This window comes from Archocentrus centrarchus, chromosome 21 (assembly GCF_007364275.1).
Source record: "Archocentrus centrarchus isolate MPI-CPG fArcCen1 chromosome 21, fArcCen1, whole genome shotgun sequence".
Classification (NCBI taxonomy): Eukaryota; Metazoa; Chordata; class Actinopteri; order Cichliformes; family Cichlidae; genus Archocentrus; species Archocentrus centrarchus.
Window position 1 is genome coordinate 25,993,993 of NC_044366.1, and position 12,396 is coordinate 26,006,388.

Sequence of the window (12,396 nt, forward strand, 5' to 3'; positions counted from 1 at the left end):
TTGATTTTGTATTTTTATTTCATGACAATCTCAGTGTGAAAATTAGAGCCCAAAAAAAAAACTCCTCTGTAGTGCTTGTACGTAGCATTAGAGTCTACACGCAGTAAAAGCATCAAGTCTGGTTCTGCTTCGCCATCATGCACACAAAAACTCATTTAACATTTGGGAATCTGTTGATGTCAAACTATTTTGAACACAAACTCAACATGTTTGTTCTCTGCCACAGAAACTGGATGAGATGAAACTCAATTTTAAAAAAGCAACATGTGAAATTAAAGTCAGGTCATGAAAAAAATGGGCAAGTAAATTGTAAACATTCATTTAAACATAAAACCATCTTTATGTTCATTGGCCAGCTCTACAACTGATACATAATTAAAACTTAATTATTCTTTATTTGTCCTCTAGAAATAAAAAACACTGTTACAATGGTGGGTGAACAGATTTCAAATTATGAGCTCAGAGTGTGTACAAAGGGCATTGTTGGGGCATCCTGGTTACCACGGTGAGTGCCGTGATCCCAAACCAGCAGACACACAGAGCAGCGCCCCCTCGTTGTTCTCAGATGCAGCTGCAGGAGACGGACGACTCAGCCTCTTCCACCTCCTCGCCGTACAGAGTGATGAGTCTTGGGTGGACCCTGAATGCACCGCAAAGATAGACAGGCATACATAAACACACGCACACACAGACAGTCAGGTGGTTATTCAGGACCCACAGACATGGTTTCAGGAGCATGGCGTGATGTAGCACATGTGATACAGTATAAAGTCACAGGTAAAGAGACAGACAAACAGAAGGTGTATGGTGAGCTAAAGAACAGCATGGTACAAACACAGCTTTGTTTCAGAGGCCATCACTCAGTTAAACAAGTAGTAGCTGTTACAGTGCTGTGCAAAAGTCCTGAGACACCCTTCACTTCTTTATATTTTGCTTGGGAAATGGGAAATGGGTGCAGTGAAACAAAGAAAAATAAAATTACAGGCAAAAACAGAGTTTGAACAATTCTAATGAGCGTGAAAGTCAATATTTGATCACCTTTATTCTTCAGCAGTCTGAACTCTCCTAAGCAGCTTTCTTGTAACTTCTTTAACCTCCTGAGACCTGAGTCCTGTTTGTGATGTGTTTTTAATTTCTCCTTGATATTTGTGATTAGATAGACCTGATATGTAAATAAACTAGGCTTTCAGTTCAAACAGAAAACTGTATTTTGTCCTCAGATGGGGACAATGGGTTTATTTTTTTAGCACAACACAACAAAGTCAACCTGGCTTAACAAGGGATAAAACACTATTGAACAGAATGAAGTATAAGGTGCACATATGTGGACGCAAGGTCTTAGGAGGTTACGTAGTCTTCAGCAATAGTTCTCCAGGCTTCTTGAAGGACATTCAAAGCTCTTCTTTGGACGTCGGCTGCCTTTTGTTACGTTGTTTGTGAAGATGCTCCCACACTGCTTCAATAATGCTGAGGTCAGGGCTCTGATCTGATGATCTCCAACCCCACTGGCTGAAATGCAACTCAAACAGAGTCTCCACCATGTTTTACAGATGGCTTCTCCCCATTTCCCTTCCTTAAGAACGGCTTGTTGACAGCAGCCCTTCCACTGAGAGCATTTCTGATGAGGCTTCAGTGAACAGTAGATGGATTCACCGAAGGTCCAGATGCATCTCTCAGGTCCTGTGTCAGATCTTTGCTGGACTTGTTTTCTGTTTCTTAAGGACATGACTTTCAGATACTGTTGGTCTGAAAATGAATGAAAAAGCAGCCAATGCGCTCAAGACCACTTTAAAAAAAAGAAAGTCTGGCTTCTTGGAAGCAAATTGAAGGGCGGCGGATTAAAACTTTTGCACAGTACTGTACGTCTTACACAATATGGTGTGGATTTTTTCCTCTATGTTGTATTAGCGTGTAGCTGGGACTGTAGCTGACTAAACACTGCAACATTACTATAATAATTATAACTACTTACCAGGTCCCAAACATTACCATGAGTATAGAAGAGCCATATCTGACATTCACAATCACTTAATGTCACACTGGAGTACCAGCATATCAAACAAAAACAAACAGGCATGTCAGCCACACCTGCCCTCATATATTTAATAAAAACAGTTCATATGAAATGGAAATGTTTGAAATTTTATAGAGTACAGTTTATATTTTGCTATAAAATATATGATTTTTCTATTTATTGTACTGTGAAAATATGTAACAACTATGCACAAATGTATTTAAAAATTAAATCACTAAGGTAAATGTGCCAATTAAATGTTTGTAAAACAGGTTTTCTGTCACATGTTTAAAGCTTCATCAAACCCAGACCTAATTAATCATTTGAACTTAGACTTTAGCACCTTTATCATACAACAACTACATGAAAAGTACTAACCTGAGCAGGTGGTTGGTATTTTTTTTTTTTTAAATCAGTGTGATTTCTCTCAGTAGTGCTTGTAGTTTGGGAGAACTAACCCTTTAACAAAGGGGGCCTTGTACTTTATTGATCCACTCTAGCTGGACAAATGTTACTTTGATAATCAGTAATCAGTATTTGAATTAATCAATAACTCATTGAGTGTGGTTCCTCTGTTTTTAATTATTGCAATTATCCCTTTATGTTTTTAGTAATGAGGACATGGAGCATCTCACCTGATGAGCACTTCATTAGTGATCTCCACCAGCTCTCCATCGATGTTCCAGGGGAAGGTGGCTCCCTCTGAGTGGATGAAGGGTGTGGTTTTTGAGTCGCCCTCTTCCTCACTCTCATCCTCAGAGCAGCCAGTCAGCGAGCAAGGGCGGATCCTCACCGCTGACACGGCATGTGTCTCCACGAAGGGGAAGCTGAACTGCACATAGACAATCAATCAGACCCTTTTGTGTGTGTGTTTGTGCGCGCGCGCACGTGCGTGTGTGTCAAAGCTGAGCTGATGAGGACAGAAAAAGCCATTAAGATCCTCGTTAAGCAGCTTGTTAGTGTGCAGCAGTGTCTGTCTGGGGTTCTTCCGGTCTACTGTCCTCTGCTGTGAGGCACCAACAGGGGGCAGCAAAGACCAGCAGACTGTCCCTCTGTCTGTCTGTCTGTCTGTCTGCTGGCCTTTCCTGCAGGATTGCACTTTCTTAAAGTAAAGCTATTCTTTGAGGACAGATTAACACCAATTTTATAACAAGAGTCCGGAGGAGGATTTACTTTAGTACTGTGCTTATATACACATTTGAGGTACTATCATGGTACTGAGAAATATTCTATTACTGTGTTATTTGTACTTGATGGTTTAAAAATCTCTCTACCCAGCAGTTTCTAAAATTTGCTCACCACTATTTAATAATTGGAATTTGAATAGGATAGCCCCGTTATATGTAGCATCTCATTATAGAGGGAGACCTAAATTTGCAGCTTTTCTTCATAGATCACAGAAAGCAAAGAACATGATTATTTTAGCTGGGAAATATCCAGCAGATAGATGTAAAATTGTAGCTCCGCCTCAGCCAATTTAATGCTGCTTTGACATGAACATACAGGAGAATTTTTAATAGAAAGGACTGAAACTTTAAAATAGTCCCACTTGATAAATAAAGGTGTATCTTAAAGGACTGAAATTCCGTTTTTCACATACTCCACATGACACGAGTGTCAGGAGAGGTTTAAAGACCACAGCGGGACATAAACTGTAAGGGGTTACATGTGGGCGACTCCACCCGAACACCCGGTTTTGTCATGTTTTCTGCTGAGATGTCAAGAAGGAGGCTAACAGGATATAGGCCAGTCAGTAACCAGCCTGTTTATGCCAAGTCTGCAAGACACTGAACGCCACACCGCCAGTATATTTAGTAAGTGGGTTAGTGTGCAGTCTCTCAGGCCAGACCTGGTCATGCTGAACCAGGCTAATCTACTCATTAACTTAAAGGAAATTTGCAGTATTTTTAAACCTGGGACCTATATTCTCTTCTTTAAGTGTTACAGAAATTGAGCTAGCGGCTATAATCAGCAGCCATTAAAAAACAGCTGTAATGTAACTGCAAAACTGTCCCGAGTCAAAGTGCGTGTTGTGGCCCTGAATTCAAGAGTGAGTTAGCAGATGGAATTTATTTATTTGAGAGCAGTCAACATGAGGGATGAACGCTCACAAAACAATAAATTATTCTCTTCAGTGGAAAACATACAAGTAGAAAGATCTGATATTTAACAGCTGAGGCTGACAAACAGTGCCTACTCTGGCTCAGGGACAAGTTCCTGCCCCAGGTGGAGGAGTTTAAGTATCTCGGGGTCTTGTTCACGAGTGAAGGGAGACGGGAGATTGCCAGATGGATAGGGGCTGCGCGTGTAGTGATGTGGATGCTGCACCGGTCTGTCGTGGTAAAGAGGGAGCTGAGTATAAAAGCAACTGTTTACCGGTCAGTCTACGTCCCTACCCTCATCTATGATCATGAGCTTTGGGTAGTGAATGAAAGGATGAGACTCCGGATACAAGTGGCAGAAATGAGCTTCCTCCGAAGGGTGGCTGACCTCTCCCTTACAGATAGGGTGAGGAGTACAGTAATTTGGGAGGGGCTCAAAGTAGAGCCCCTGCTCCTCCACATTGAAAGGAGCCAGTTGAGGTAGTTTGGGCATCAGACTAGGATGCCTCCTGGGCCCCTCTTGGGTAAGATGTTGCTGGCATGTCCTACTGGGAGGAGGCCCTGAGGTAGACCCAGGACATGCTGGAGAGATTATATCTCTCAGCTGGTCTTGGAACACCCTGGTGTTCCCCCGGATAAATTGAAGGAAGTGGCTGGGGAGAGGGAGGTCTGGGTTTCTCTGATTAGGCCCCTGTGACACAGCCCCAGATAAGAGGAAGATGGATGGATGGATGGATGGATGGACTGCTAACAAACATCAGCATCATCCACACAACATGTTGTCTTTGCTTTTTTTGCACAGTGGAGTTTAACTTGCTTCACTCAGAACAGTGTTACAGTGTTCAAAAATGCTGATTTTTTTTCCTGCAGAATTATGTGTGTATTTAATGCAGCTCCATCCAATCAGTTTGTTTGTTTTTTGGCTTATCCCTTTGTGTAAAAATTCTTTGCAGTTTCACATTGAGAAATTGCAAATTGTTGAACAAATTGCCCCCCCCCCCCCCCCCCCCCCCCCAGCAGAAAAGGGAGATTCTTGAAGCTGCTAAAATATTTTTATATTTTTAGAGTAAATTGGGAGTGTGTGATGAGAAAAAGATACCTGCTGTACTCAGACATTCCTTAGCTGTGAATATTCCAGATTTTAGGTTGCAAATGCTCAGTACCTAAATCTAAAATGATTTCATTAATTTGAACATAATAAAATGATTCATGCTATTTCCAGTTTGTTCTGAAGGTGAAGACTGATGATCACTGATGGCCGTTCTCACCTGTCCAGTAGAGTTGCTGTATCTCTTTAGGTGTTTAATGAACTCTGACCTGGAGGTGTTTCCTACTGCAATCAGTGTTGCACTGCCATTGGCCAAACTGTCACAAACAGGAAGTGGAAGAAACTCTTAGCATTAGCAGAAACATCATGCATCAGCCTGCACTGTGATGCATTCAAAGTCACAGAGGAGAAGAATCTGCTGCACTTCATACACTGTGTACCTGGTGTTTGGAGCCAACCCTTGAGGTGCGTGTGGACTCAGGCAGGGGATGGACATGATGCTGATGCTCAGATACAGGCCCTGATTGGTAACCCAGGACTCCTCCCCCTCTGCACCAGCAGATCAAAGACAGACAAAGGAAACAGACTAGTTGATAGTGCCCAAAATCTGATCTGTCCATTTAAATAGAGAAGTAGTGGTCTTACCTGACTCTGGGTCCTGGTCCTGGTCTTGGTCCTCATCTCTGAGAAACAAGGGATCAAGTTAATTTTTAAATATGACAGAAGTGTTGCATTTATTGTGAAGAAAATTTAAATGACAGACTGATATCTGCAAACACACAACCAGTTATTAAACTAAACCGGCAATAAAAACAGCTGCTGTCTCAGTGTATTATTGATTATTGATAAAAATGTATTAAATCAGCTGTTAAAGCACAGGGATGTTGGCAAAGCGATGACACAGATTTAAAGTAGTGATAAATAACAAATAAATGTAAAAGTGACTGTAAAGCAGTGAAGACTGGTGAAAACGTAAATTAATACCTTAGTTTTAGGTTTTTACACCATTTTCAAATGTAACATCAGTGGTTATCATTTATTTTAGGCTCTCTCTTGTCTTCTTCTAAGACAGAAATATTAAATTGGGCTGTTTAAACTCAAGTTTTCAAAATCTTAAATGCAGGCCGTTGATATTTTCTATCTGCATGTTATTTTATGACAATATTTCATTCTAAATATATAAATTATGTTGATTCAGCATTACAGTTATGCTTAAAGAATTTTAAAAATTTAAATTTAAGTTGATTTGCTTTCTGAGGCATTTATGCTGTATGTCTCTGTAGCAGCCGAGCTGTTACGCGGTATATGTTTGCTTTTCTGGCACAGCTGCTGAGTAAATGTAACAGTGCAGCAAACTAGACAGCACTGTTGGTGTGGAACATTAACACTATCCTCCGAGTGCTGGTAACCTGTTCAAACAAATGCATTTTGCTCTTATGGCGGTCTGAAGACACATTAAAATGTACCATCCAACATCACACTCTGTGTGTGTGTGTGTGTGTGTGTGTGTGTTCCTCACCGCTGTACAAATAACCTGCTGTTTGACTTCCTTGCTGGTAAAAAAGAGAGCTGACAGTCCTCTGGTCTGACGGAGACAGAAAAATAAATAAGAAACCAGTCAAACAGTGTACAGCCATGCTGGCTGCTCCACAGCACAGCAACTCCATTTTTTCTGATTAGGCCTCAGACCTAGAGATTGGTTGGCAACCACCTGGCAACCTCCAGTCACTAGGGAAAACATGTATTACAACAAAAACCTTGTTGTGATTGCTTGTGTTGCTTGCAGACTGCCTGTAGTTTGCATGGACAACAACCTGCATGTCTGCAAACATTTGCCGTTTCCTTTCATAGCTGTAGTGAAACTGCAAAGAGTGGGATGCAAACAGGAAACAGATTGTTTGCCTCCAGAATAAAAGTTGTCCTTTCTCTCGGAAACATGTTTCAAAAGGCACAACTTGCACAGCACTTTTCACGATATCAGGGTTTCACTACAGCTTGGTGAGTAGTTTGTAAAGTTTTGCAGACAAGTCGGTGTTTTACATAGAAACTACGGATGACAGCAGCAACCTTCTAGTGACCAAAGCGAGGACAAGGAGGTTTCTGGTGCAGCACTGTATACCTCTTTGTGATTAATTTCACCCAGCAACAGCAAGCAACCCCCAGCAACCACTCGCTAAAGAGTCAGGGGGTCACTGACTGGTCTCTAGGCTTGTGTGACTGGGGCCTTAGGAATGCACATTTACCCTGTTAGTACAGTATGCTGATATCCTAATAATTTCCAAACACAGTAAGATCATTTTTACTTAAACCCCAAATCAAATTTCTTTCTCTAAATTCTGGAAAACATATGCGTTTAAATTATTAGAGCCCAGGTGAAAAAAGGTCACTTAAATGCAATTTTAAAATGGTTTTATGTATGTGTGTCACCTCAGCCTAGCCAGCGTCTTCACCAGTGCATATTCTCGTCGTCGTGACGATGGCATCCACCTCTTCTTTTCTGCCCTGGCTAAACTCCGCCCACCAAAACCAAACATGGCAGAGAAACCGAAGCGCACTAACTGGCCATGAGATGAGAAGCTGCACATGTCCACCTGCTGCAGGTGACCTGTAGGCAGAGAGACATCAGGACACAGAGAAAAGATCCTTTTAAATGATGAATTCATCAGAAAAATGTAGGATGCACCACACATAGCTGTGTTTCCACCACTTCAGAGGACATTACACAACTCTTACTCTGGCTTACACCAAGTCTTCACAATGAAAATGAATGATTTGGGCTTTTTATCACCAACAACATGTTTGTAAATGGTTTTACAACCCCACATAATGAGTCATTCAAATACTCACAGTCTACAAATAAGCTATTTAATAGTATGGTTAATAGTATAGCTTACTATAATAATGGCTATAGTAATGGCTATTTAATACTATGGTTAGAAGCCAGTCCATATGTAGACTGGAGTGCCACATGTGTTTGTGCTAGTATCAATGTGTGACTGGGTTTGGGTTCCCCAGATTGTGTCTCTAGTTTGAATATATTTGATTTGTCAGGCCTGTGCAGCTACCATGCGCTTAAATATATAATGTGCATTTTAATGTACAAACAAGAAACTTTTAAAATATTTGTGTGCTTTAGGAGATCTGCAGATTAGCTGTCAACAATTCTGGTGTTTGAGGGTCGAGGGTTTGGTGATGTGTGCGGTATCATCATGCCAAGATCTAAAGAACTCTCAGAGGCCTTCACCCAAAAAAGGGTTGTGGATGCCAATGAATGTCACAGGGGATTTTTAAAGATCTTCAAATGATTTTAAATAAATAATCCATAAGTGGCAGAGACTGCTGATCAAAGTGGTCAAAGTGCTGTTACAGTAAAGTCAATATAGGAAAAAAGTAATGTTAAAGTTTTAGTAAAATTTCAAAGTCAAAAAAGGGAGATAAATAAGTAAAAATCCATGACAGATTTCTGGCTCTCGGTCAGAAAGTAGCCCTTGTGATAGTGAACAGTGTGTAAAGTTTGATGAGTCTACCTTGAATGTTATCAAAGTTATGGCCATTGCTAAAGTTTTTTTTTTAGCATGCATCCCTTGTGATGGATAACAGTTGTGCAGTTTGAGTGGGCTTGAATGTTACAGTCATGGCCAAGGTCAAAGTTTTTGTGGCACAGATGCCAGGGTTATGACAGTAACTCAACTTTTTCTTCAAAACAGCCGAGATAATAATGGTGGTCAGAGATTAGAGAATTCAGCTCTCTACTATCACACGTTTCCTCAGATTCGTTTTGCGTATGAGGTAAAAATCTGGCTTCTATGCCAAATACTTTTTACTGTTTTATTTTTCTACAGCGTTTGAACGCAGCACAAACCATAGAAGTACCTAAAATAAATAAAAAATAACCTGATTTCACCATCAGGAGCCTTCACTGAGATGCTCCATCAGCTTTTAGATGGATACACACAAAGGCACACGCGCTCAGCGGGCCATCTGGCCACATACCTGCTGTAACCTACTGAACTGCTGTCTCCGCACCTGTCTGTCTGTCCGACTGCCTGTCTGTCTCTCTGGACAGAATCTGATTTCCTCACCATATGGCATGTTGTCAGTGTGTTTGTGTGTCAGTGTGTGTTGCACAGGATTAAAGCTGAGACGGTCAGTGTGTCACCGAGATCAAACCTGCAGTGCTTCTTAAAAGGTCCAACCAATATTCATTTACATCACAAAGTCATTATCTTTTTGTTTGTCTCCTAATCCACCTTCAGGACTTATTTCCGTACCAATCTGGCAGCTCTTTTTTCAAAAATAACGTGGATGAACTGGTTTGAATGCAAAAAAATATTTATAATATATAAAAAAATTTTGTATCTCCAGTGAAAGATAACAGTGATAAACATAAAACACCAATAATCAGTGAAAGTAAAAAGAGCAAAATGGTTGAGATTCTTAGAAGGTCGTGTTAGCATCACATCAGCTGGATGGCTGAATCAGCTGGCAGTAAAATGATCACAGAAAAGTAAAATAACTCACAAATAATTTAAAAAAAAGCTGAAATAAAAGAATATCAACACATAATTATCCCAGACAAGCATTTAGGGAAGAGATAACAGAATCTGTTTTCAGGTCAGAGAAAATGACAGCTATAACAGATTGCTGTACATCTACAACATAAATGGTTGGTAATGAATTTAAATTTATTTAAAGGGCAGCCCCTTGAGATGTAGCATCTTGTTTTTGAGTGGGGTGCTAAAAATGCAGACAGAATAGTAGACTGAAGCCACCTGCAGCAGGATTTAGAGCTGCTGCTCAGTTCAGTTCATGCTGAGGTTGTAACATGGGATTAAAAACCTTAATCGCATTTGTAATTTTTAAACTTTTGCTTTTTCTTAAACCATTTTTAAAACTAAGCTTTTCTAAAACTTGCTCTGAGAAGGGTAACTCTAAAAATACCCTGGCCTTGGATTGTGTACATGGGACGCGTCGCTTTGTAGAGGTGCTGTTGTTTCACCGTGCGTGATCGTATTCCTACTCAACTTCTTCCCTTTCTGACTTTATATCAAACCCAGGGAGAGCTTTTTGGTTGATGGCATATAATTCTCTGGAGCTTGGAAAAAGGCATCTGGACTTCTTTAAATGTCTTGAACATGTTTCACCTCTCATCGGAAAGGCTTCTTCAGTCCTAAAACCAAAAGGTGGAGTCCCAGTCCACAGAGACTACCATGACTTGGATAACTGAGAACCACCACAGACACGCACAGTGACACCTGCTGTATCATATCCTAAGCCAGTGAAATGGCTCTGATTGTTGTTATGATCAGAATTTGATCCATTCAGTCCATTAACAGTTAGAGAGTCCAGAAGAGTCAAGTGATTAATCTATTAATTCACTGAACTTAATTACACCTGCTTTGTGAGCCCAAAATTTGTTGACGCTGTGGAAAAAGCTTAAAGACTTTTTCAGGACATGCGGCAGTACTAAACACTTCCATTGTTCACATTCTTGGGTAAATCATTAATGAAGACTGATGGTCATTCTGTGTCAAAACAGAAATTGCTGTAATGTGCCTAAAGTAAACAGCATGTTCAAAATGGAAGAAGGTAACTGCAGAAACAAACAAACAAACACACACACAAATATATATATATACACACACACACACAAAAAGCACAGTACTAACTTGTAGATGACCTGTGCAATCAACATAGTCATGAGCATAAATGAAGGTAAATACATTTGAAGTGTACAACAAAGCAAGCAGGGCTGCCCTATGGAAGTCTGTATCCTCTACTCTAGTGTTCATTTATCCACCTAACAACTTACACTCTGCGAACGGCAAACTGATCGGAGAAAATGAAATCCGAGGCAGACCGATACTCTTGTTATGCAGCGTTCACATGTACCAGTGTCATGCTTCATTTACACAGTCTGAATGTGATCACACTGCTTGTGCTTTTCAGCATCAAAATGTCAGTATTCAGACTGTTGTATATGAGTTACAACAGGCTGTTGTTAGTCCCAGACAGATAGCTTGGGTAATGCTAATTGCTACTCGAACCTCAACCAGCTTGCCTTGTTATGATTGGTTGTTGTTGGTGTTGTTGGTATGATGATTGTGCCAACAAAGATACCCTTCCAAGTGCCAGGAACACCAACCGTTAAGCATTAAATCAACATCCTTGTGAATCTGGCTTTACCAACCCAGCCTCTAGGAACCTGTTTGTGCCATAGTCTGTAGATACAGTATGCTAAAGTTTCAGTGTATCAGCTATCAAAACACACTGCATCAGGCTTGCTGCCCTAATAGAAAAGAGTGATTCAGGAATTGCTAAAATTATCTTTCTTTTTATTTCACTTATCATTACAGTCATGCAACAACAAACAAGGCAAACTGCTTTAAACAGGCAAGCTGATCACAGATGAGAGATCAGTTATACCAAAGTGGGCAGGGCAGGGAATTTAATTTCATGCTTTCATATGTTTAGGCATTTACGTGTTGTTTAAAGTGAAGTAAAATCAGCCTTGATTTGAACAGAAATACATATGTGTGTTACCTCTGACTCATTATTCTGACAAATCCCTATAGCTAAAAAAAAGCAAGGAATATTAATTTCTCACAGTGCACTGCTAAATCTGATCTGCTCCCAAAGCATAAAGCTCACGAAACAAGCAAGCTGTTCTGCAGCCTGTGTGGATAGATCAGATTACAGTTGAATAGCTTGTTTAAAATACAAAAAAGCTAGAAATACTAAGTCTGACACATAACTGGTAAAAACTATCTAAGGCCATTTCACACACAGAACGTTATAACTAAGTGCCAGCTACAGCTCTCAAATGTAAGTTTATGAAGGTTCAACACTTAAACCAACCACTATTCTGAAGTGATGCTCAGGCCCTGGTAACCATGGCAACAGTGCTGATGCTTAATCAAAGTCCTGCAATGAGATCGGGGCACTATGGGTACGCCCACCTCAGCAGTGTTATGAACACAGCAAAACTCCCCTGCAGTCACCTGTTGTCCGTGGGAACAGCTTCCTACCTGGGAATTTTAACAGTTTTCTATTGTTCAGGAAGTAGTCTCATTAGGGCTATTGAATTTTCCCATCTGTCTCACACACACACACACACACACACACACACACACACACACACACACACACACACACACACACACACACACACACACACACCTCAGTATTAATTAGTGACAATGAACCACCATTACACCATAAGCTGTCATTCA

General features: G+C 40.5%; 1 protein-coding gene across 1 annotated transcript in view; it reads right to left on the reverse strand.

Annotated features, from left to right (window-relative positions):
* cerkl (CERK like autophagy regulator) overlaps positions 1 to 12,396 on the reverse strand; it is a 37,768-nt gene continuing 25,372 nt past the window's right edge. The window contains exons 8-14 of the mRNA XM_030757810.1: positions 7,592 to 7,769; positions 6,684 to 6,749; positions 5,810 to 5,847; positions 5,605 to 5,713; positions 5,385 to 5,481; positions 2,650 to 2,846; positions 1 to 640 (exon numbers count right to left, since the gene is read on the reverse strand). Coding sequence (XP_030613670.1) covers positions 562 to 640; positions 2,650 to 2,846; positions 5,385 to 5,481; positions 5,605 to 5,713; positions 5,810 to 5,847; positions 6,684 to 6,749; positions 7,592 to 7,769 — 764 coding nt within the window. The 3' untranslated portion in view covers positions 1 to 561. The remainder of the gene's footprint in view (positions 641 to 2,649; positions 2,847 to 5,384; positions 5,482 to 5,604; positions 5,714 to 5,809; positions 5,848 to 6,683; positions 6,750 to 7,591; positions 7,770 to 12,396) is intronic.